General features: G+C 36.9%; 1 protein-coding gene across 2 annotated transcripts in view; it reads left to right on the top strand.

Annotated features, from left to right (window-relative positions):
* The window catches only part of SLC24A3 (solute carrier family 24 member 3), a 762,044-nt gene that overhangs the window by 96,304 nt on the left and 638,620 nt on the right, over nt 1-27,120 (top strand). For both annotated transcript variants that reach the window (XM_007476642.3, XM_016427591.2), the window contains exon 2: nt 3,502-3,627. In XM_007476642.3, the coding sequence (XP_007476704.1) occupies nt 3,502-3,627 (126 nt within the window). The remainder of the gene's footprint in view (nt 1-3,501; nt 3,628-27,120) is intronic.

Genomic DNA, 27,120 nt, shown 5'->3' with positions numbered 1-27,120 from the left:
CTCTAGATTACATTTCCACCATGGTTTAAAATCTGCTATATAACATTCCCTCCATCTCAGACTGGGGTTTGCCTCTTTTTTTGTTTGTCCTGTATTGGAGAGGGCCCTGGTAAAGAGTCAGGAGACTGAGTTTAGATGACCAATTTTGGCCTCAGTTAGGTTTACTCAGTTGATATGAGTGTACCAGTTCCCACCATCATTTTCATCTCTCTTTTCTCTCTCTATTAGAATATAAGCTTCTTGAAGGCAGTCTTCTGTTTTTAAATGTATATTTGTAACTCCAGACCTTAGCACAGTGTCTTGCACATTTCTTATTGTTCAGTCATTTTCTGATGTATCCAAGTTTTCTTGACCTCATTTGGGGTTTTCTTGGCAAAGATAATGGAATAATTTGCTAGTTCCTTTTCCAGCTCATTTTACAAATGAGAAAGTTCAGGTAAACAGGTCAAATGACTTGCCCAGGGTCACATAGCTAACTAATAAGTGTCTGAGGTCAAATTTAAACATGGTAAGATGAGTCGTCCTGACTTCAGGTCTGGCTCTATCTGCTTTTCCACTTAGTTGCTTCATCTAAATTCATTTGATATAGTTTGGTCCTATCTTCTGAGGTCCCTGGCTTTGCATCCAGAACTACAATGTGGTCTCTTTACTTTTTAGTCATCTGCCAATAACAGTCATAACAATCCCTTATAGTTTTCATATTGATCTATATAGTTGGCAAGACACTTTCATGTTTATCACCTCATTTAATCCTGGGAGATAGGCAGGGCACCTGGTATTCAGTTGCAAAGGGAAAAACAAATCTAGTGAAGTGTGACTTGTTTCGGTTCAGCCAATGAGTCAGTCAACATGCGTTTATTAAACACCTACCATGGATCAGGTACTGTGCTGAGCTCTGGGGATATAAAGAAAGGTAAAAGACAGTCCCTTTTGACAAGGAACTCACATCCTAGTGGAAGAGACAACTTGCAAATAACTATGTACAAATAAGTTATATATAAGATCAGTTGGAGATAACCCACTGAAGGAAGGTATTAGCATTAAAGTGAAAAAGAAAGACACCTTGCAGGAGGTGAGATTTTAGCAGAGACTTGAAAGAAGCCAGGAAATATTGGAGTTGATGATGAGAAAGGAGGTATTTCTAAGTTGCTGGCACTTGAACTCAGGCTTTATGACACAAATCCAGGGCTTTTCTCATTATACCACACTGCTTAATTTTTCATTTCCTTTTCTTAAAAATAAAATAAAATACTTAGTTCCTGACATTCTTAATTCTTGCTCTAAATTGACTTAATTTATTACCCATCCCTAGGAAAATCTGCTGCATGCTATTCCCTTCATTTGAAGGTTTGGTGGATTATTATTATCATTATTATAATTATTAATTTAGTGAAGGGGGTGGAGAGAGGCATGATGTGGAGTTAAGAGAATGAGGTTGGAATCCCAATTCTGACCTCTGTTGGATCAACTCAGTAACCCAAGCCTCAATTTCCTTATTGAAAAGATGGGAATAACATCACCTATACTAAGTACTCTATAGGGTTGTTGTAAGGGAAGTGCTTGGTAAATTAATAAAATGTTTGGTAAATTCTATATGAATATATAAGCATACCAAAAAGGGTTCAATAATTTAATATTCATAGTGACAAGTCAACCATTTACCTTATAAAGTAGTATGTTTAAAGGTTTTTTTTTACAAGCATGGTGAGGGAGGCATTAGAGACAGGATTAATGCTTCCATTGCTCTATGGAGCTCCTATCGCTGAACTTCCTTCAAAGTTCAAGACCTTCTTGGTCATAATCATTGGAATACTCATCTTATATAGTCACTTATTGCCTTAGAGAGTTGCTTGGGTCACTGAGAGGTTAAAAGACTTGCCCACGATCATAGCCAGTATGTGTCAGACTTGAACCTAGGTTTTCCTTTTCAAAAAATTAATTAATTAGTTTGTTGTGTTAAAATTCCCAGGTATCTCCCTCCTTCCCTCCCTCACTATACTAGAGAAGGCTTCATTGCAGAAAGATATATACATGTGTAAAACTATGTCTTGATTATTTCTGTTTGTCAATTCTTTTTCTGGAGGTAGAAATATAGTTGTCATATTTCAAACAATATTTCCATTGCTACATATAATGTTCTCTTGGTTCTGCTAATTTTACTTTTCATAATTTCATGTAGGTCTTCCCATGCTTTAAAAAAAATTAACTGCCTGTAACTTCTTATGCCAGATTAGTATTTCATCATGGTCATATGCCACAGTTTGTTTGGTCATTCCCCAATTGATGGGTACCCCCCATTTTTTTTTGGCCTCCACAACGAGAGCTGCTATAAATATCTTAGAACATATAGAACCAAGATCTTTTTGACTTTGAGGCTTTAAGGACATACCATCTTTCATTCAAATAAATATCACGGCTTAATTTGATCTAATCAAAATAATAGCAATTGGAATTGATATATTCCTTCTAGTCTTCAGTTGACATTCTTCTTCTTTATTATGGTGACAACATGGGTCTAAAACAACATATGAAGGAGAGCTTCTACCCTTTGATCAAGTCTAGCAAGACCCAAACATTTTGGTCTCAGCATCTCTTTACACTTTTGAACCCCAATGATCTTTACATAAGTGGGTTATATCTATTAATATTTACCATATTATGAATTAAAAACTGAAAAATTTTACAAATATGAATTCACTTAAAATGATACTAAACCTATAACATGTTAACATAGATAATATATTTTTATGAAAAATAACTTTTCCAAAACCAAAGAAATTAATGGCATTATTTTACATTTTTTTCAAATCTCATTAATGTCTGCCTTAATAAAAGACAGATGGATTCTCATAGCTATTTCTGCATTCAATCTGTTATGATAAGTTGTCTCAGATGAAAAAATATAGCCTTAGACATATTTTGTATGTATATACATATATGCACAAAGTTGGAAAGGGAGAGTATTCAAAAAGTCAAATAAGATCTTAGTATTAATATAAATGTAATTTTCACATCAAAGATCCACTGAATGGATCTTAGGGACCTCCAGGAAATGCAGTCCACATTCTAAGAACCATTGATCTAGTCTATAACAATATCCCAAGCTTATTTTTCTTGTTTATGCCCTAAATGACATATTCCTACATACACATCAATACTTGTCAGTTGTACTTGACTGCATATATTTGGGAATTTCTTCATATCTGCTCTGTCAAACTATGTTTGATGTATGAGAAAGTAGACTGGGTTTACTCTCAAAGTCAGTAAAGCAGAGACAGTCTTGGCTAGGTATTGGAGTAGGTTATAGATTAAATTCTTTAATATAAGAACGATCCTGAAGAAAATGAATTGCCTGTTTGAGTCTTCTAGTTTCCAGCTCTCAAATAGAGATAATTCTGTTGACATAACTCAAGGGTATGGTTTTTAAAAGCAACATGCTTTAAAGTCATTTGGCTTATAATCCTAACAATAAGACTATTGCCTCTCTCTCTCTCTCTTTAGGTTATTATATCTTTGACCATACAGAGGCAAATGACAAGTGGAGTGGGAGGAGATTACTGCAAAAGAATGATACCTTGATTCCAGAGAACCTGGAACCCCTGCCTGGTAAAAACTGCACTGAACCAGGTAAGAAAGATGAGTTGGCTCTTTTTACCTTACAACTGTGAGAGTCCCTTCCAAATACTATTCCAGAAGCACACTGTATTAATGGAATAATTGATTGAAAAAATGTTCTGCTGTTCCTTGTTCTTCCTTCTTTGAATTCCAAGTGGGTAGTTCAAAGACATAGATGGTCCAGAATAATTTTTTCCACTTGGTAAAAGAACTTACAGTTTAAAAATCCCTTTGTTCAGTGAGCATTGTAGGCTGTATTCTTAATTCATTTCCTGCTACCTGTTGGATCAGGGCAAAGATGAAACAAAAATAGATGTACCGTTTTTATGTATTTGATGGAGTGGCAGATACTAGCTAATAGATGTGTCAGGGCTTCTCATGTTGAACTATGTAGGCAGTTAGAGTGCATTAGGGCTTTAGAACTAACTCAATATCATAGGAAATACATATGAATCCTTTCATTTATTTATTTTTTATACAAGAACTGTCTGTAAGTGTAAATATGAGGTAGAAAAAGATGTGCTCTGTGACTTTCTTGGCCATCAGTATGGTATTGTATGCTGTAGTCTTCTCTAACAGGTACTTAATCACAATTAAGAACTTAAAATGATTTAAGTCAGTGTGGTCAGTGTGGCAGTCATGTTAATGGCCAACTGTGAGGGATTGTTGTGGTGGGGACTTGTTTATTTAAATTGGATTGCTGTGTGTTTTTCCTCTGGAAAATTTGAGGTGTTTTAAGAGAGAATTTTAACAGAAATCCAAAATCTAATACCGTTTTTAAAACATGGAAGGCATGCAAGGCCAAGAGGAAATACCCAGAGGCTTTAGAAAGTTCTCCAAAGGCAAGTTCTTTGTAGATAGAGCACCTTGCTAGGATTTCTCTCTAAAGATTTACAGAATGCTTTGAAGCCTCATTGACACTGCCCCTTCAAAGTGTTATCTTTTCTAAGCTTTAATGTTGTTCTGATAGATAATCTTAACCTTCACACACTTTAAGGCTTGGGCAGCATGGCAAATCTTTGGCCCCAAATTCAGAGATCCATTAAGTTCACCTGTTATTCCAAAAGACACAAAGTGTGAAGTTATTGCTACGTTATAATGTTTTAATAGTTCACAATTACATTTGCATTAAGTGAACTCAAAAGAAATTAACTAAATCTGTAGAAATTCTGCAAGTGGAAACTCCAAGATGAAGACTGAAACATTGAGGGGAAATGCTTGATGTCTACTTTCATAGGAACACTGGCATGTCATTCTGTCAACATCATGGAGCAAACTCAGACTTTCTTCTTTACCTTGTAAAGGATTGTTAAATCTGTAGAGAGTACATGCTGGCTCAATATTGAAAATAGCATGCCTGACCTGTGATCCTTATTAGCGTTTTCAGAACAGTGGAGTGGTTCTTCCTTATTTTTAAATAAAATAACAGCTAATTTGTGAGTTTTATTTCCTTTTTTGCCAACCAGTACAATAAAATTTTGTATTTTGTCCTTCCTACAGTGAAATCCAATTTAGAAACCTAATTTTTTTTTCCTTTCCTAGGGTCATGTAAATAGTTTTCCTATTATAGCCAGTTGAATTACTAGAATTTGAGAAGTCTTTGTCCTCAAAAGGTTTATAATTGGCGGGGAAGAGTTGGAAGAAAGTAAATACAAAGTAATATCAGAGGAGAGAGAATATTAACAATGTGGGGAGGGATAGTGTCAAGAAAGATTTGAAGTAGGAGGTGACTATCTGAGCACTGAAGGCAACATAGGATTCTAGGAGAGAGAGGTGAGAAGGGTTTTGTTTGTTGTTGTATAGTCACTTTTCTAGGCATGAATGGCCAACTTGTAGCACCTTTTGGAATTTATTTACCAAGGATAGTGGAGTGTTTTACCATTTCCTTTTCTGACTCTTTTATAGATGAGGAAATTGAGGCAAACAGGATTAAGCAACTTACCCATGGTCACACAGGGAGTAAGTTTCTGAGCTGGATTTGAATGCAGGTCTTCCTGACTTAAATCCTGGCATTCTTTCTACTCTCCCATCTAGGAACCCTAGACAAATGGGCTACTGGAGTAATTAGTTGCTGCCTACAGGGAACCCTTTCTAATACTTCCACTTGTTAGAGCTTTCTCTCTCCTCAATTTCTTGTGTTTATTTTTTTATATATTGTAACCTGTAGTTCTCCACTTCTTATTCACTTTCTTGCCCCAAATCCTAAAATATAAACTCCTTTCTTGAAAGCTGGGACTTTTTAGGCGTCTATGTAGAGTGGTGATTAGTGCACTGGAACTGTATTCAGGAAGTCCTGGATCAAAACCTGCTTCAGATACTTATTAACTGTGTGACTCTGGGCAAGTCATTTCACTGTCACCTGTCTCAGTTTCCTCATCTGTAAAATAGAAGTAATAATAACACCTACTTTATGGGATTGTTGTGAAGATTTAATGAAATGGCATGTGTACAGTGCTTTGTAAACCTTAAAGTGCTAAATAAATGCTAGCTTTTATTTATTACTATTATTCAGGTTTATGTATCATCAGTACTTTCTGTATAGTAGGAATTTAATAAATACTTACTGAATTGAATTGATTGGGAAAAGGCATATTTTGGTTGAATTTTTATTACTGCCTTGAAAGGTTGTGCCCAGGATTGATTTGCACAAAGTTTTCTGATTGGTTGTACCTTTTACTTAAAAATTTTTTATAACATAGATATCATCAAGTTTAACAACTTTTCATACAGTACACTAAGTTTCAAGGTTATAAATTATGAGACTTTATAATTAAGAATTAGATTGGAGATATTTCCCTCTAATGCCCTCCTATTAAAAATGAAAAAAAAATTACTGAAGGAAAATAACCTGCCCTAAGTCTCATAACTAGTTAGTGGTAGAGATAGGACTAGAATTCAGGTCTTCTGACTGAATACAGTTCTTTCTCTCTCTCTCTCTCTCTCTCTCTCTCTCTCTCTCTCTCTCTCTCTCTCTCTCTCTCTCTCTCTCTCTCCTTCCTTCCTTCCTTCCTTCCTTCCTTCCTTCCTTCCTTCCTTCCTTCCTTCCTTCCTTCTTTCCTTCCTTCCTTCCTTTCTTCCTTCTTTTCTCATATCTTCCATCTTAGAATCTATACTGTGTGTTGCTTCAAAGACACAAAAGGGCTAGACGAAGGGAGTTACATGACTGCCCAGGGTCACATAGCTAGGAAGTTTTATCTAAGGCCATATTTGAACCCAGAACCTCATGCTTGGCTCTCAATCCATTGTGTCACCTAACTTCCTCACCTCAGCCCCATGCTCTTTACAAGAATGTACTTAAAAATAAGATTACGTTTTGTGGTTAACCAAGGACAAAAATCATTTTAGAGATAAAACTGTGAGATAGTCATCTGCTTGTACCATACAATTGATTTGTCACATGACATATCCCAGTTAGGAAGGTGCTCCACCTTTGTTGGAACACATCTGGAGTCTTGTATCTAGTCCAAGGAGGTCACCTTTTAGAAAGGACAGTGATAAACTGGAGACTAGCAAAAGGAAGTCATTCAGGAAGGGGAAGGGCTTTGAGTTCTCACCGTGGGACTGTCATCTGAAGAACTGAGGGAGTTTTACTTGAAAAGAGTAGACATGATTGGAGATGGGGTAGGATATGGCAGTATGATAGTTGTGTCTAAGGATGTATATGAAAGGCAGATATACAAAAGAGGGATTTAGGTTTATTTTGTTTGACTCCAGAGAGTAAACCTTGGAACAGTGGGTAGAAGTAAAGAGGCAAAATTAGGCTTGATATAATGAAAATCTTCTTAATAGAATTATACAAGAAATAAATGGGTTTCCTCCAAGAAATTATGAAGTTCTCATTAAAATGATAAATACTATCTATCTAAAACCATCAGCAAGTATCATCTGTAACAGGAATTGTTAGAAGCCTATCCAATAAAATTAGGTATTAAGTAGGAATTCCCATTATCACTATAATTATTTAATATTACACTAGAAATGCTAACTTTAGCTAAAAGAGGAGAAAATGAAAATGAAAGAGTTAAAGTAGTTAGTGAGGGAACTATCACCCTTTGTGGATGATATCATAGAATCTGTTGTTCTGGCTCAACTGTTATTAAAAGATTTCTCAATCATTAAACTCTGAGAGAAGAGGCATAGACACAAGGAAAGACAAATCGGTAATGAAACAATTCTAAGTAAAATTGGGAAGTGGGAGAAATATATTTCTTGATTTTTATATCAATTCCATCTCTCGATTTAATCATCATTAATAATCCACAAAGAGTAAGACCCTGTGTACTTAGTCACTGAGAATCAACATGTTAGCCCTGCCTTCAATGAGTTTGAAGTCTGTTAAAGGAATGGAATGCACACACACACACACACACACACACACACACACACACACACACACAATGCCCAGTATAAAGTATAATTTAATGAGGGCAGGAAAAGCAGCCAGATAAAGTGGATATGAGATGTGGAGCTAGAGGGATCAATTTTAGCTAAGGGAATCAAGAAAGATTTCATGGACTAGATGGGACCTGATCTTGATCTTAAAGGAATACAAGATTCCCAGGAGTTAAAGAGGAAGCAGTGATAGAGTGTGGAGAGAATATATCCTGGTCAGGGAAGGGCAGGACAACATTAGGAGATTTAGAGAATATAAATAATGACTACTATGGGAAAGGAAGTGGTCTGAAATAAGAACAGAAAAGGAGATTTGGACTGCTTTATGAGATTCCTAAATTCCAAGCTGAGGAGTTATAGCTTATCTTATAGGTAGTGAAATGAGTGCTGCACATGGAGTCAAAGACCTTAATTCAAATCCAGTGCCATTTTTTTTTTTACTATTGGACAAAAGACTTTATCTCTATGGGCATGAGTTACTTATAAAGAGACAGCTGTGGACTAGGGAGTCCCTAATAAGGTTTCTTACACTATCCCCCAATTTAATAGGGAGTCCCTGAAAGCTTTTGAATATGGGAGTGACCACATAGTCAGGTTAGAAAGACTGTTTTGGCAACTCTTCAAAGATGTATTGGAAAGGAAAGAGAATAGAGAGTCATAGAACCAGATTATTAGATTGATCTAGGTAAAGAGATGAGGATCTGAAAAACTAGAATGGAGGTGCAGCATGTGTCAGTGAGCATGGGAATAATGTGAGGAATGTTGTAAAGGTTAACCAATAGCACTCAGAAACTAATTGGCTCTGGTTGTGGGATGAGAAAAGAGGGGAAATGACTGAGGTTTCTTTCAGAAGGTTGCTTTCAGAAGAAATAGGAGGGAAAGGATAAAGGGTCTTGGTGGGGTGTAAGAGGATGACGTGTGTTTGTGAAAACTCAAGAGCTTAATATGACCACTGAGAAGCATGTTGGGAATAGTCATCAAATGGGGATATATTTATAGCCTTTAATAAGAAAGGGTCAGAAAGAGAAGTAGCCTCAAATTCAATATTCATGAGACAACTTCACTGAGATCTTCATGTAGGTATTAGGATGGAAGTCAAAGGGATTGTGTGTAGTTTTTTAGCTGCCTAGCATGTAATAGCAGCTTTCATTGTTCTGATCTTGAAATCATATCATCTTCAGTCTGTTTTCCACCAATAATTTCACGGAGGGTGAGAAGTTTGAAGGTTTGAAGTAAGGAAATGCTATCTCTCCCTAATCATCCTTATCAACTTTCTAAAGGGAATGAAGAGAACAAGTAATAAGATCAGGCACTTTCATTTCTGATGTTGAGCATGTCAACCATCCATTTTATTTTAAGGACTTTGGATGGTTTAATGGAGGAAGGAAAATAAAGAAACAGAGAGACAGAGTCAGAGAGAGAGAGAGAGAGACAGAGACAGAGACAGAGAGAGAGACAGAGACAGAGACAGACAGAGACAGACAGAGACAGAGACAGAGACAGAGTCAGAGAGAGAGGAGGAGAGAGGGAGTTCTCATGCTGATAGGAGTGATATATTTCTAGTCTCCATTAATTATCTTACCAGGAAATGCTTTTCTAGGAGTGATAGACAAAACTAAAGAAGAAAAAAACATTTTAGAATTGCTATAAATGAGGAAGTGACTCAGTCTCAGTAGGTAGAGGGAAAGAAGTTCCAAGAAGTCAAGAATAGCACAAGAAAACAAGGTGCCTAGTAATTGCTTTGGAGCAGGATGAAGAGTAAAATGCATAGATAAGAGAAACTGAGGGAAAATTGGGAGAGAGACAATTTGATTTGGAGTTTGAAATGCAAATACTGGATGGAGGGTAATACACTCACATAACTCAGTTTATCAGATCTTTTTCTTCTTTATCAAGCCCTTAGGCAGCATAGGACTAGAGGGTCCCAGACTGGGAAAAGGTGAAGAAAGGGAAATGTGAGGGAAGGGCCATAATTAGAACTGGCAAAATACCATACACATTGGAGGATAAGACCTTAGTTGAAAAGAGATATGGGAGTGGAGGAGATGTGTTTCTCCATGGAGGGAAAAATAGAGAGCTTGGGGTTTTAGTGTGAAGTCATTGTTGTGAAATCAGTATGGAGAGGTGTAGTTTGGGAAGTGGTCAAGGTAGAGAAGGGGCTTTCTTTTAAAATGAATTATTTTTGCTTACTAGATGCTTATCTTGATTTTTTCTATGTTGTTGAAGGACTATAAGACATCATTTTCTAAAATTGGCACCATGGGAACAAAATCCTGATTACTGCACTCTAGTTGTGACTTTGTGTAAAGAATACCAGATATACATTTTGCCTACTCCACAAATGTGGTAAAAGGATTTCCTTGACCCCAGGATACACACACACACACACACACACACACACACACGTATATAAGTACATATGTATGTATGTATGTATGGATATGTGTGTATTCAGATACATACAGATAAATAGCTATATAATTAAGTCCTTTCATCCACATGATCAAAAAGGAAGACTGTTTCAAAATAATCTTGTGGATTATAAATGTTGTGGGCCATAAAATATTCACAAATGTATCCCATCCTTACTTACATCCTTATCTTCATGATAAGGCTTCTAATTTCAGTGAACAGTTGTAGGCAGAAATAGCGTGAAACTAATTTGGTCGGCATTTAATCCTGTTTGAATTCCTCTCTTTCCCACCACCTGTTTTTTATTTTTTATTTTTTTAAGGTTGGTTAAGTTTCTCTTCCAAGGTCTATGGGCTTGTGGTAATTTAAATACTCAATTGAATGGGACTGTTTCCAAGTGAAAGTCTCCTATTAAGATCCTTATTTTACCCTTATCTTTTGACTAGTACTGTAGAACCAATCTCTGTTCTACCCAACTTACACCATCCCTTTCATTTACACACTATACCAATCTCTTTCCAAGATCAGAAGCCCAGGGGGCAAGTGAACAAAGTTGAATATGAATGAATGTGTTATCAATGAAGCATCATCTTTGTGGAAAATTAAACAAAAGCAACCTTATCATATTTATTATGTCTTTCACCTTCATTTCTCCTTGTATGGAATTCTCATGATTTAAAGCTGGCTGTTTTCTCCCTTTTCTCCCTTTGCCCAACTTTCTGGGGTTAATTTGGAGCAACTGATCTAGCTAGTATAGTAAGAGTAAAAATAGAAAGAAGAAAAAAAGCTGAATAGGTTACTTGATGTAGTTCAGCAATCAAGTGACATTTCCAAAAGTGGAATTGTGTGGAGAAGATATGTGCCATTGTTAATTAGGAAGTGGCTGTGTAATGTGTTTTTCTGGCCTAAGAGGCCATTGTAGTCAAATAGGATGAAATATCAAGTCAAGGATTTTCTACTTCATGTTAATGAACAATTTTCAAGTCTTGAGCTCAGAGAGGAAAAAACCCAAATAATATGCATCTCAAACAGTCTTGGCAGCACTTAATGCACTCCTTGCTGAGGAGCCCTTTGTAACTACTAGTGATCTCTAAAAGCAGGTTCTGGAGTCAATTTGTCCACTGAACAGTAGCCAGTCTCCCTGAAGAGACTGGCCATTAGATGATAATACTTACTCAGGAGCTCAGGAATGTAACTTTGTTTAAACTTGCTTAAGACCATAGACTTTTGGAACACTTTGATGTATCTCATATGATCTGATACTTGGAATAAGCCCATGAATGGAATTTTATGATGCAAAATGGCACACTTTGAAGAGCACTGGGTTTGGGGATCAGATGCCCCAGGTTCAATCAAATATGGTCTGCCACTTGCCAATTGTATTATGGTCTTGGGTAAGTCATGTATCATCTCTGGGCATCATTTCCCCTTATGTGTAAAAGAATGGATTAGGCCAGATCTCTAAGGGTCTCCCTTTCTCTAAAACTATGCTCTCACTGTCAACCCAGTGCTTCTTCCTTATGCTAATCTGTCTTCCCTACCACCCCCTTTATGTTCTGAACCGTAGTGATGAATCTGAAATATTGGGAAGGCCAATGGTGGCCCATCTTGTCCCGTTCCAAAGTCCAGGGAGACAAGTCATAGACACCTTCATTCATTGTCCATGTCTATAAATGATTATATAATCATAGGATTCTGGAATTGTAAGGCTTCTAGTTCAACTCATATTTGAGCTAAAATCTTTTTTCAGCAGTATATCTGAAAAATGAACATTTGTTTAGCCTTTGCTTGAAGACCTTGAGTAAAGGGGATATCTGCTAACTTCTGAGGAAGTCAATTCCCTTTTTGGATAGATTTGATTGTTAGGAGATTTCTTGTTTTTCATTTTCCTTAGTTTCACTAATCAAAAAGCTTTTATCACATGCCTGCTATATTCTAGACTGTGGGAATAAAAGGACAAAAATGAAAAATCCCTTTCCTCAAAGAGCTTACATTCCACTGGGAGATACAACATGTACATAAATATATAAATGATATATAAAATAAATACAGGGAAATTTTAGGGGTAGAATCTTCCCCTTTCTAATTTCTTACTCTTGTTCCTAGTCTTGACTTGTGGGTTAAGCAAAACAAGTCTAATCTATAAGTCTTTCATATAACAGACCTTCAAATAAAGAGCAAAAAATAAGTATCATTAACTCAACCTGTATTCAACAGTCTTACCAGGTCTAGTTCTTGCAACAGACTCCAATGTTGAGGGATCCAAGGTCCTTCATCATTTCTGGTTTTCCTCTGAATACTATCCAGCTATTCAATGTCTTTCCTGAAACAGGGCACTCAGAACCGAATACAACAGAGTAGTCTGACCAGCATAGAGGTGGTGTTTCTAACCTTATGATTTTGAAGCAAATAGATAGGTTTGACAAAAGATGAAAAATTTAAAAAGGGACCCAAGAATAGAGTAATAAAACTTTCTTCTTCATCTCAAATATTTTAATTCCAGAGAAAGAATGATAAACAAGCTCATTTTATTTATCAATACTAGTGATGAGATGGGCTCCCTGGATACGTCCTTTCCCCCCCCCCCCTTAAACTCTTTTCTACCTTAGAATCAATACTGTGTATTGGTTCCAAGGCAGAAGAATGGTAGGGGCTAGGCAATGGGAGTTAAGTGACTTGCTCAGGGCCACAAAGCTAGGAAATGCCCAAGGTCAAATTTGAACCCAAGACTCCCTGTCTCTAGACAGTGGCTATCAATGCACTCAGTCACCTACCTCCTGTCCTAGACACTTCCCAATAAAGAATCTAATATAGTTTTTTATTCTCCCCCAATGTCCCATATAGGATTCTCCCCATCTCCTTGGGGGAAGTAGAGACTGGCCAGAAACAAATTTTCCCTTGGGAAATGCAAAGAAGAAGTTTCACTACCATGGTAATATTTTTAAAAGAGTAAAATAGGGTGGGAATGTTTCTGACTTGCCCTATCTGTTGATCTAATCTATGTGGCTTAGCCCTTGGTTAACTAAGAGATCACCTCTCTCACTGCACACTCTTATTCTGAGAAGTCAAAGTTAATTGAGGTACTTCAATAAAGATAATTGAAGCTCTGAGTGAGATAAAAGTACTTGGTGAAAAGTGTCAGCTTCATGATACAATGAAAGTCACTGCCAGAATGTTCTGTTAAAAGTAATTTGCTTACACTATCTAATTTAGGTCTCATAATAAACCCCTAAGGTAGAGGTAGACAATATGGGCATTATCCTCATTAAAGAGATGAGAAAACTGAGGTTCAGAGTGGTTAAGTGACTTGCGAAGTAGACTGTATTAAATATGATGACTCCAGATCCCTCATGCTGGCCATTACTTCATACTTTCTCCTAGAGATTTTTCTTTCCTCGTTCTATAGCTCCCATTGACCTGTATGTTCCTCAGGAGATTTAGGTAGAGGGGTCTCCGAGGTTCATTCTAATTCTGTAATTCTGGGATTCTGTAATTCTGGGCTCAGCCTTCAACATGTAATTATTCTGTTCAGGACCTGGACATAGTGATGCCATTTTGGTCTTCTTTTAGTACAAAGAACAACCACTACCACCATTAGGTTCAGGAAAACTCGTGGTTAGGAGTGCAAAGTTATCTTTCAGTGTAATGTGGGACCCAGGACCATCTGTGAACTCTGGATAGAAAGTGAGGTAGTGAGATAGATAGTGAGATAGATAGATAGATAGATAGTGAGAATAAGGGTGAGAATCTCACTGTTTAATGCACCCCTTTCCCCACTACCATTTTTATACATATGAAATCATTTGGATGAGTTTCTGCCAATTTAAGGGTCCCTTAAATGTGGAAACCAGGAGGAATTCAACTACATGCTTTACTTCACTATTGGGGTATATGTGTGTGTGTACATCTGTATGAGGAGGAGGAGTTACTGGCTAGCTATCTTTAGTAGAAACTGCCATTTTGGCTGCCTTTCATCATCAGTGACCCCTCCTCTTTCATTATTTCATTCCCCTTTTTTATATCCTAAGATGATTCTGCCTGAGTTCTATACTTTGGTTCAATTTTTTTCTACAGAGGTAGAAAATAGCCCAGTAACTCTTTTCTGTGTGTGTACAGATGCCCACTCTGTGGTGCCATGAATAAGTAGCTGGTTAGGATGCTAAAGCTGCCAAGGTCCCAGAAACAATGTGAAATCCATTACTGTGGCAGAAATTTCAGTAATAGAACATTAAGCCCCCTGAATTAAAGATTAGTGACCTTTTAAAAAGACAGACTTTCAATGACAAAATGGATTTGTGACTGGCTCAACTGTGTATTAAATCCTGGCGGTGATTTTGTGCTGAGCCTGGAGTAGGAGGTGTGATGGCTTGGTCCTCAAAAGACTTAAGGTCATTGAAATTGGATGGACTCTGTCTGAGAGGTTAACAAAAACACTCTAAACCCATTAGTTCTTGAATTCATGAGTTGCTTCCCAGTTTTCTTCTTGGGGGAAGGAGGAATGAAAGTTCATAGGTAAAGTGTAACAATAATAATAACAGTTCAGAACTACTGATATTTTTATAGCCCTTTAACATTTTCAATGTGCTTTTTGTGTATTATTTAATTTGTGCCTACCAATACACCCGTGATGTCAGCACTGCAAGTGTTATTATTCCCATGTAATGATTTTCAGCTTACCTACCCTGGAGCACTCTTCCCAGTAGTCATAACATCTCAATCTCTTCTCTATCAGAATTTCATCTCACTACTTTAAGGTTGCTTAGTTAGTATATTAGTACTTAAACAGTAGGATATATGGGGTATTCAGGGAGGACTGGCCCCTCTCGTATGAGGGCTTACTGAGCCCTTTTCAAGGCTGCTCATCCACCTTTACTTTTTACCTGTCAATCAATTCTCAACTGTGGCTCCAGTAAGCAGTAGCATGTACAGTGGCCATACCCCCAGGAAAGCCATCTCCATAGGTGGGTTACACCAGGTTAAGGGTAACCAACAGGTCTCAGTGTCTACCCCAAGCATGTGAAGACTTTCACTTACTCCTCCCAGATGGGCAGATGAAAGCAGTTTGTTTCTCAAAAGCAATGAAGTGGATGAAGCAGGTGCTGTGAAGGGCTCAGAGCTTAGTCAGACATTGAAGACACCAAGATCATCCATGGCTTCCTGAGCCACCGCCAGTCATCTTGACTCCTGCCTTGCCATTGGACTTTGGTGACACTGGAAGAAATAATGAGGCTGATGACTTTGTGCAAGTCTGCCTTACTTAAGTCCAATTCACGAACAAGTCACTGGTTCTCTCTGAGTACTAAAAATGAACAACAACAACTTTAAATAATACTTCACTCCCCCATCATCAATTCCCTTCCATCCCAGCATCAGTGGGACTGATTTGATGTCAGGCTGTGGTCATGCTAAAACCTCTGGTTTAAGGGAGGAGAAATGGGACTTCCCAGATTCTGTTCAAATCCCTATGGCCAAAATTGGGGCGGTACTTTCACCCCAGGGCCACACATCCATGCGGTGACCCTTCTCCTTTCTGATTTTATGTGCTGAATAGACCTTGCTTGAATCATGAGATTTTTATAAAGGAATTTCCCTGAATATAATAACCTATAGCATTGAGGCAGGTGGTTCTCTTTTGCTTCTGACTTCTTGTACAAATGCATTAGTAATCCATTTTAGAGATGAGAAAATGGAGGCTCAGATAAGTTAAATTATTTGCCCAACATTACAGCGCTAGTATGCATCAGAGACAAGATGTGAATTGAGGGTTTTCTGACTGTATAAAAAGCACTTTTTATTGATTGTGCCATTAATAGGTTTGAAATCATACAGACACAAAAGACATATTGTGACTAGAACATGTCTAGAAGGCAGAAATTGACATTCTAGTAGGGACATACTCAAGCTAAAAGGCCTATCAAAAATGGAGGTGTTAATATTTTTATGGTTAAGGTCTATACATATTTTTAAAATTTATATAGCAAGGGCAGAGATTGGGTAAATGTGTATAAATAGTCATACTTGGGTGAATTATTTTTCATGAAATAAAAGAAATGAATACGAGAGAATTTCTCTAATTTTTTTTATTATAAACTCAGACACATTCATAAAAATGCATCTAATGTGTATGCAGGACCTACAGGGTTTTGTATATGGCACTGCATGTATAGGCCCTGCTAGATAGATGGAAAGATAGTAGGGGTGCTATTGTTTTTCCATAGTGCCAAATGCCTACCGTATCTGAAAGTGCTGACAATCTCCATCCGAGTTGCCTCATAAGTCTTCCTTGAAAAATGTGGATTTAGCTTGAGCAAGATTCTGTTGACTTCTAGCAAAATGTATAGAAAAATATCAACTGTTGTACTCCAACAATAATTTTAGTTTTGAGTAAAATCACTGGAGGATGTATTTATAGAGGTGACATCAGCAAGTGAAAAGAAGGGAACTGGAATCTAGTGACCAGATGGGGAAAAAATGGATTTTGATTATCTGCAGACTTAATTTTTTTCTCTTTATTCATCAACTTCCTACCTTTAATAAAGGGAACTTATTATGCTCTTCTAGCATATCTTAAATTTTCCCTTTCTTGGAAAAAAATAATAAATATCTGTCTTGATTAGAATTAGGAATGATGGTAACTTGATGGTAAATGGATTGTGTGATAGCAAAGGTACTCTGAGTACAAACTATTTATATGCAGGTAAATATTGAAACTCCTTAGAATTTACATCTTTCATTGATTTATTCATCAGTCCTGAGTTTATGTAGGAAACAGGTCCCTTTCTAGGATTCTTTGTGTTACTGGTTAGAAGATGTTTTCTCCCAGAAGAATGTTCAGGTAAAATGACTTGAGGAACCATATCTGGCAGAACAATTTCAGTTCAGTAAAACACAACTGCAGTGGAGTGGTTACTGCGAGTCACACACGGCTCATGTCTTCTGGAAGTTCCATTCCTTAATGTCTCTTACAGATTTTTTTTTCATTTTTTTGCCTCTCCCCATCTCCTGCCAAGCCTCCTTCCACTAACCTTTTCTTGACCTGTGTACCAGAAGAAACCTAGAGACTAAATTAGGCTGATTGATGAGGTTTTTGACCAGAAAAGACCTAACCTGGTGTTCTTTATTCAGGAGGATCAGCGATCATATAGTTGAAGCTTAATGTGAGAGTTCCATTGTAGAGCTGAGAGGTTTCTTGGATATCATCTCATCCAACACTTTCATTTCCCATATAAGAAAACTGAATTCCAAACAGCTGATGTACCTTGCCTAAGGTGAGTCATTTTGAAAGTGGCAGATCCACAGTCCAGAGGAATAGATCTTTCACTCTTTTATTGATTTACAGACTTTAGAATTTAGACACCTACTTTAACTCTTTATTTTATAGAAGAGAACACTGATGGCCAAAAAAGGTGAGTGACTATTCTAAGGTCACATAGGAAGTTAGGGGCAGAGTTGAAACTTGAAATTCAGGCTTCCTGACTTAAGTCTAAGTCTTCCTATGACTAACAAAGTTGTTATTTAGTTGTTCAGTCATGTCCAACTCTTTGTGACTTGTAAAGAGTTTTCTTGGCAAATATACTGGAATGGCTTTCCATGTCCTTGTCCAGTAGATTAACATAAACAGGGTTAAGTTATTTGCTCATAATGTCTGAATCCAGATTTGAACTCAGGTATTCCTGACTGTGAATTGAGCATTTCATTGTAAATCTTTCCCCATGATTGATGAAGCACAACACATTAAATTAATCCCAGAGATGATAGGATGACTAAAATGCTTAAAAAACATCAAGTTGTCCTCAGCAGATACAGTATGCATCCTACAGTTAAAATGGAACAGAATACCAGACTTGGATTCAAATGCTACTTCTGGGGCTTACTAGTTGTGTGACCAGGGACAAATCACTTAACCTATGTAGGCACCAATATTCTCATTTGTAAAATGGTGATTTTAATATTCTATGAGTTTTTTCAGCCTTATAGGGTTATTGTGAGGCTCAAATAAGATAGTATATATAGTTGGTCAAAAGTATTTATTAGGTACCAACTACCAACTATCAACTATGGGCCAGAAACTGTACCACTATACTCAATGGGGATATAGAGAAAGGTGAAAATATATATATATATATATATTCCTTGCTTTCATAGAGCTTATAATATAAACATTAAAAATTACTTACTAGTGTTTTTAACTTACATATACCCATACATATGTAATGGCATATATTATCACATAGATACATATAAGAGTATATATGTACATATACACATGTAAATATAAATAAATATGTATGTATTTAACATTTTAACAACTATGCACAAACTTGGGCTTCAATGAAGTCAGAAAAGGAGAGAGAATTCTAAATATGGGAGTCATAGCTATGAAAATACACAGGATTGGGGCAGCTGGGTGGTTCAGGAGTTTGAGAGCCAGGTCTAGAAAAGGAAGGTCCTAGGTTCAAATCTGGCCTCAGCATTTCTTAGCTGTATGACCTTGAGCAAGTCACTTAACTCCCATTGTCTAGCCCGTACCTCTCTTCTGCCTTGGAGCCAATACACAGTGTTGATTCTAAGATGGAAGGCAAGGGTTTTTTAAAAAAGAAAAAGAAAAGAAAATACACAGGGTTGGCAGATTGGGAAGTTGGTCTTGTGGGAAGAAAAACAAGGAAACCAGTGTCATTGTATCACAAAATATGTAAAGGAAAGAGTGGAGCAAAGAATAAGAACACTAGAAAGTTGGAAAGGGGTAAGAAGGGCTTCAACTCCCAACAAAGGATTTTCTATTTGATCCTGGAGATGATAGGGAGCCACTGGAGTTGAATGAATGGATGTAGGGGAGTGGTAATATGATCGCTTGAGGAAGATCAGTTTGCCATCTGAGAATAAAAAATTCTTTATAAATTTTAAAGCATTGGATGAATTTCAGTTATTATTACTAGCTGATAATGATTCTAGATAGCCTTTATTTTTTATCTTTACCTTCTATCTTGGAACCAATAACATATATTGGTTCCAAGGCATAATAAGCAATGGGAGTTAAGTGACTTACCCAGAGTCACACAGCTAGGAAGTGTTTGATGTCATATTTGAACCCAGGACATACTATCTTTTGACCTGGCTATCAATCCACTGAGACACTTAGCTGCCACATCCAAGTAGTCTCAAAAGTAACCTTATTCCTAGTTCTGTGCTGGAATCAATCTGGCTTAATGTCATAAATTCAGTGTCCTGGGCAGATAGATCTTTATTGCTTATGCTCATCGATAGGAAAATGGGTGTCAGATGGGTGAAGGAAAATATCATCTTTAACAGTTTGATTGAAATGCTTTTTGTAGTAAGCCCTTCATGAAGGATTTGGGATAGAGAACTGACTATTCTTTGTTTCCTCTGGGTAAATGCTTTGCTAATGATGGGGAAGGGGAAGGGATATTGAACTGACCCAGCATTTGTGCCTGTTCCACATCTATTAGAGGTTCATTTGCCTATTTCAGCTGTAAGGCAGTACCTATTTTCCTCTCCTCAATTGAGTAGTTTAAAAATTGTTTAATATTTTGGAATGGCTACCCCAACACAAGAAGGCCATTTAATTGGATTCTCAACTTCCTCTGTGTGTGTATGTGTTTATATTGCTAAATAAAGGCATCAAGGCTCACTCCATTAGTTTTCACTGCATCATAATGTGTATTTGTAAAGTGCTAAAGGCTTGCCAAGTAATCCTGCTTGGAGCACTGGTGCTCAAACTAGAGTTGAGGAGAAACCCATTCTCATCAGAAAGGCTGTCTGCTGGCCTATGAAAGAGGAAGAGTTTTCAGGAAAATGAAGAAAGAATTTCCCCATCTCTATTTCCTCCTTGGTTTCTTTGATTCAAGAGAATGTGGTGTCTAGAAAGGACTATGAACCTGCAGTCAGAAGAGAGCTGGGTTCAGATCTCATATTTGTTGCTGAATTGCTGTTTGATTCCGGGAAAACTACTTAAGCTCTTTGAGTCTCAGCTACTTTGTCTCTAAAACGGGAATTTGTTGCTGTTGTTCAGTCATGCTCGACTTTTTGGGACCCCCTTTAGGGTTTTCTTGGCAAAGTTACTGGAGTGGTTTACTGTTTCCTTCTCCAGTACGTTTTTCAGATAAACTGAAGCAAACAGGGTTAAGGTGTTTTTTTGTTTGTTTGTTTGTTTGTTTTGTTTTTTGTTTTTTACCCAGGGTCTCTCAGCTAGTAAGTGTCTGAGGTCAAATTTGAACTCAGGTCTTCTTTATTCCAGGCCCAGGATTCTCTCCCCTGTGTCACTAAGTTGCCCCTAAAAATAGAAATTAGTATACTTTTACTACCTACCTTCACAACTGTAATGAGAAAAGTGCTTTATTAAACTTTGAAGATCTATGGAAATAAATTATGATCATTATATTTCTTGCTCCGATGGTTTGGCCTTCTCAGGGTTTGTGTGGAACCCAAAACAGTGCAAAGATGAAGGAGGTATAGGAAAAATTCTTCCCTAAAGAATGCAAGTTCAGGTACACTTTGGTGTTGGTAAGCTTTAACATTAGAAGCAGGAGTGTGAGAGGGCTGGACACCTGGACTTAGGAAAACGAGTTCAAATCTGACCTTAGATGCTTTTCAGTTGTGTGACCCAGGACAAATCACTTAATCACTGTCTACCTTGGTAACATGGGAGTAATAATAACACCTACCTTCCGTGGTTATTGTGAGGGATGAGATGAGATTTTTGTAAAGCACTTTGTAAAACTTAAAATTCTACATCTAAGAAGATAAGCTCAAGAAATTAGGTGTTTTCCTCTCATCCTCTCCCTGCCAAAAGAAAAAAAAATCTATGTTTATTATATATGGCCCTTTTAATCTGCATTAACATTTTCTACATCACTTTCTTAAGTCTAAATGATCAATGAAACCACATTCCAAGCTCTGATTTGTAGCATTTGATGATTTCTGAAGAATAAATGTTCCCACTGAAAATTGGAGAGTCAACTTTCAGGAGCTGGTATGAGCTGGTTCCAACACACCCTTCCTAGCTTTCCAGCCATGTTTCTATGACCACACCTATTACGTTAACATTCCTAAAAGGTCTTCAAAGGAGCAGTTTCTTCAGCCTCCTTTGGATGTGCGGTACAATGAGTCATTATCTTAGTCTTACTTAGAATAGTGGGGTGGGGGGTGAGGTGTGAATTTCTCAGAATTCTCAAAATTTCCAGCTTAGCAAACAAATTTTTGACTTGAAGGAGGCAGGCATAAGGTTACCAGCTGTTCAGATGTGGGACAGGTTAGAAACTTGAGGTATATGTTTAAGCATCTGACCCTGTGCTCCAGAAAACTATGGAATTTAATAGCGCTAGCCACTTTGTATCTTATGCAAGCTTGATTCTCTTTAATGGTAGCAGCAGCTGGTGAAGAAGCTCTCTCTGCTGATCACTGCCACCCTGGGAATCAGCAATGAACTCAGCCTGCCTTTCTCTAGGGCTGGCAGAGACCTCAGAAAACATCTGGTCCAAACCACATTTTACAGTTTAGGAAAACAAGGCTGGGGGAAATTAGGTGACATTCCAGGTTATATAGGGAGTAAGCATCAAAGCTGCTTATTAGATCTGTTATGTCCTTCACTTTAGTACTCAAATGCGGTAGAGGAAGAAGAAATAGAATATTTGATTAATTTTCTTTCTTTTTTTTAAAGATTTTATTCTATGTCTATAGGGCTATAAAATCGTGCATACTCTTTGAACTAATAATACCACCACTAGGTCTATATCCCAAAGAGATTGTAAAAAGTGTTGGGAGTGGGGGAAGGATCTACTTCTACAGATATATTTATAGGACCTCTTTTTGTGATGGCAAAGAATTGGTAATTGGGGGAATGGATGAACAAATTGTGATATATGATGGTGATGGAGTACTATTCTGTTGTAAAAAAATGATGAACAGGATGATTTCAGAAAGAACTGGAAAGACTGATGTGAACTGATGCAGAGTGAAATAAATAGAACCAGAATAACATTATACACAGTAACAGGAATATAGTAAAATAATCAACTGTGATAAACTTAGCTACTCTCAGCAATACAGTGATTCTGAACAATTCTGAAGGACTTATGACAAACAATGTTAAAACACCTCCAGAGAAAGAACTGTTGGAGTCAGAATGCAAATCAAAGCATTCCATTTTTCACTTTGGTTTATTTGTGTTTATATTTTGAGGTTTTGATTTTATATGAATATTCTTTTACCACAATGAACAATATGGATTTAAGTTATACATGGTAATACATATATAATCCAGATCAAATTGCTTACCATCTTCTGGAGGTAGGGAAACAATTTGAATATTTTATGTTCAGAAAACGTATGTAGAAAATTATTATATGTAATTGGTAAAATAAAATATCTTTTAAGATAATAAATAAAGGAGTTTTTTTGATGCTTCCCAGTCCCATACTTTTTACATTGCTATCTCTTTCCAATTACATTTCCTTCCTCAGTGGAATCTTCCTTTCTCACAAAGAACTTCAGATTAACAGAACATATCAGCATATCCGTCCTGTCATGGCTGAGATATGCCTCATTCCCTACCTGTCTGGTTTATGCTTTATTCAACATATGTTTTATGCTGCCTTTCTCTAGAGAAGTGGGAGATCTATGTTTCACTGCAAGAGATTAGATTCACTTCTACAAACATTTGATTTAACAAGTATTTATTAAACATATACTCTTGTGTCAGTCATGTGATCTTGGCCAATGGATGAAGTAGGGGTAGAAGGAAGGAAATAAACATTATTATTTTGTGTTTTATAAATATATTTATAAATATCTCATTTGAAAATATAAGGTAATAAATTAACTAATAAAACACAATAGAAACAAAACAGTTCTTACCCTCAAGGAATTTATATTTTACTATGGGAGAGCTTGGTGTCACAGTGAATAGAGCAGGACAAAGAAAATTCATCTTCCTGAGTTCAAATCTAGCCTCAGATACTAGCTGTGAGGACCTGGCCAAATCACTCAATCCTGTTTGCCTCAGTTTCCTCATATGTCGAATGAGCTGGAGAAATGACTAACCATTCCTGCATCCTTGACAAGAAAACCTCAAATTGAGTCACAAAGAGTCAGACATATTTGAAACAATCAAACAACCACCACCTTGATTCTATTTTGTTGACCTTTAAATTTCCTTCCAAATCTATAATTCTGACATCCTTGTTTTACTAACTGTTGGAAGTGACTCTTCATTGTGGGCAGCACTGTAGAGATCCAATCACAGAAGCTTTCCTTCCCAACTGCCCGCTGTACAAATCTGCTCTGTTTGCCCAGCTGTTGGCTAGGTAAAGAGAGCAGCAGAGGGAAGAACATATTTTATGTGAAGTAGGCATGTCATCTTGAAGGTTGGGGAATAAGGACATTGTAGATATCAATCAGAGATTGGTGCAGATGTTTCTGTTGTTTAAAATGTTGGTAACTCAATTTTTAATAATTGGGTCTCCCCTTGCCCTTTAAGCATATGTTGGAAAATTATGGAAACCTCTCACGGACCTCTTTTTTTAATCCTCATGATACAAGACAGAAGAGGGGTAAGGGCTAGGCAACTGGGGTTAAATGACTTGTCCAGGATCATATAGCTAGGAAGTATCTGAGGCCAGATTTGAACCTGGGATCTAGGCCTGGTATTCAATCCACTGAGTCACCTAGTTGCCCCTCTCACAGACTTTTTAAAAAGGCTGATGTGATGATTGGAAGAAAAAAGCTGAGTAGGGAGTTAAGAGACAGTGAAGGCAAACACATATATCATAAAGAAATCAGATCCATAGTGTCCTGGATCAGTTCTCTTACCAACCACAAGGCCTTGGTTAAATTGCTTTGCCCCCAGGCTATATGTTTCTTCATCTGCTAAATAAGATTTTTGGAATAAATGGCCTGCAAGAGTTCTTTCTAGCTCAAGCAACTGGGAATCCTTTCAAGATAACTGTTTCATGCTTTTAGGCTCTGTCTAAAATTAAGCTTCTAACTCCTAGGTTCCCAAAATCATAATGGTCCTCTTTTCTATATTGCAAAAAAGCTCACATTGTCTTTTTTTGATGTTATATTGGATTTACAATCTTATAAAGCAACAATAGGCAGGAAACATTAAGTGCCAGGCACTATAATAAGAACTGGGATACTAATTTAAGCAAAAAAGATAATCCTTGTCCTCAAGGAGCTTAAATTCTGGTGGAGGAAAGCAACACATAAATGGCACAATATGAGTTCTCCCTCCAGTGATGAAAAATATTGATTTATCCCTCCTTTCCAACCCTGTGCTACTATTTATTGTGATTTTTAAAAATGTCATCCTATACATCTGCCACAGGGGATCTACTTTGTGTGCTTTCTAGAGAAAAAAAAAACCATAGTTTTGATCTGGAGGCCTTCTTTGTTCCTCCAATGTTCTCTACAGGTCTAGTATCCTTATGATTTTATGTTAAAGGGTCTCTGGGACTACTAGGATGAAATGAAATGAAATTTCATTTTTTGCAAGAGCTCTGAGAATAAATTCCATTTCCCCTCTAATTTGGTGGTAAGGCATGAGGATTTCAAGTTTCCATATCTCAAGGTCCTTAATGTATGGGAATTAAGACTTGTATGCAAAAGATCAGTGAGCTGGGGATACAAAGATCACCAATGACATGTTCTTTTTAAATTAATAATTATTTTTCTTTTTCCCAAGCAAAATAATGTCCTATATTGGCTATGCCTTATTCTACATCTTGAAGAACTCACCTCTCTGTCAGTAAATGGGTAGCATGCTTCGTCAGTCCATTGGAGTTGGTTGGAATTGGTCACATCTTTGATCAGAGTTTTGGTCTTTCCAACTTGATTGTCTTTATAATGTTGCTATTATTATATAAATTGTTCTTTTGCTTCTACTCACTTCACTTACTCTGTATCAGTTCATAAAAGTCTTTGAAGGTTACTTTGAAACTCTCCCTTTCATAACTTCTGTGGCATAGTAATATTTCATTCCATTTTCATGCCATAATTTGTTCAGTTGTTCCCTAAGCAACCAAGACCATCTTAGCCTCCAGATCTTTGCTACTATAAAAAGATGGCTATAAATATTTTTGTCCAAGGAAATAATTTAATAAAACTGCTCTACCTGAATATGCTAACCCTTTTTTTGATATGATTACAGACATGTAACTTCCATATTCATTGCTCAATCATAAACCCATAGCAAACCAAAGCTAGAGTTCATGAAATGATCATTTTTATTCATCTCCATTTGAAGGTTTGCAAATCATTTGCTTCACCATAAATCTGTGAGGTAGGTTATATATAAGTGTGATTCTTCCTATTTTAAAGATGGGGAAATTGAGGTTTTGAGAGTTAAGTGACCCCCTGGTGATCATAAAACAAAGAATCGTCTGAGACAGGATTTAAAACAAAGTCTTGGACATGCTGTCTACTACATTATTTTGCTCATCAACTTTGCCAAAAAAATAAAAGGGAATTTATTAACATACTAGTATGAGGTACAACCAAGGAGAAGAGTATGTGAGATAATGGGGTTGGAATGAGAAGAAAAGAGAGAGATGAGAGCATTTATTTTAGTTTTCTCAGGACCTGCAGTCACTTTGGCCTTTCTGTATACAGTATGATTTAGCTATTTTAAAATGAACTGAAATTTACAACTTAATGGTTTATTTGGAGTCTTAATGCAAAGTGACAGTTGTGCTTTTAAATTAAACAAATATTTGACTACTTCAGAATTTTTGTTCATAAGACCTCTGATGGGCTGTTCATAGGGCTTCACAGATGGATTAAATGCTGTCATTCAGTTGTCACCTCTGTGAAAAATAATGATGACAGAAGTATCCCTGGGTATGTATTTTAACCATCTGTGGAATTATTTTCAATGGTTCTACAGTACTTTTAAAAACTGGAACAGTGTTGATTCTACTATTCCTTTTCTGTGAATTGTCAGGGCTTTCTTTTCCTGAGATTACTTATCTCTGAGTTCTGTTTTTTCTAAATTCATGTTTCTCACTCTATCTTCCCTTCTTTTTCTATACTCCTTCCCACTTTCCGACCTGCTTCCTACCATGATCCCACCATCATCTCAGGAAGGAACAAGTAATGTCCTTTTCATAGGGACTGGAGAAAATTCAACAACTATTCACTTGTTCCTACTCTGTTTAAGGCACTGTGTGAAAGTAAAAATGAAACAAAATGTTTTGCATTTGCCCTCCAAATGTTGCCCTTTCCAGAATCTTAGAAATGGAACATTATTTAGAAATCTTCTGTTTATCTATAAAATGTAAGTTCTTGGAGGGGAAGAAAATTTTAATCTTTGTATTCTTAGTATGTAGGGCAGTGGCTGACCCAGAGTTCATAAAGGTGTGTGGAATGCATGTGAATCACTTCTGTAGCTTAGAGAAGGTTGTTGGTCATCCACAACCTCTTTTGAACTTTCTTGATATTGCCCTTCACGTCATTTAAAGGTCTAGGGTGCTTGATAGCTTAATAGAAGCAAGTGAAGAGGAAAGCCAAGAAACAATTATTAAGTGCCTATTATTAAGTACGATCTTCTTTTTTAATGATATGCCACCATTCCCCAGAAGAACCTCCTCCAAATTCTAGGCTTTCTAGGCCTAAAAGTTCAGTCATTTTCTTAAAATTTTGGATTCACAGAATTTTTATACTATGATCATCAAGTCCAACTCCCTT

This window comes from Monodelphis domestica, chromosome 1 (assembly GCF_027887165.1).
Source record: "Monodelphis domestica isolate mMonDom1 chromosome 1, mMonDom1.pri, whole genome shotgun sequence".
NCBI classification, from domain to species: Eukaryota; Metazoa; Chordata; class Mammalia; order Didelphimorphia; family Didelphidae; genus Monodelphis; species Monodelphis domestica.
Note: the sequence above shows the minus strand (reverse complement) of the source record. Positions and strands in the feature narration are given on the sequence as shown.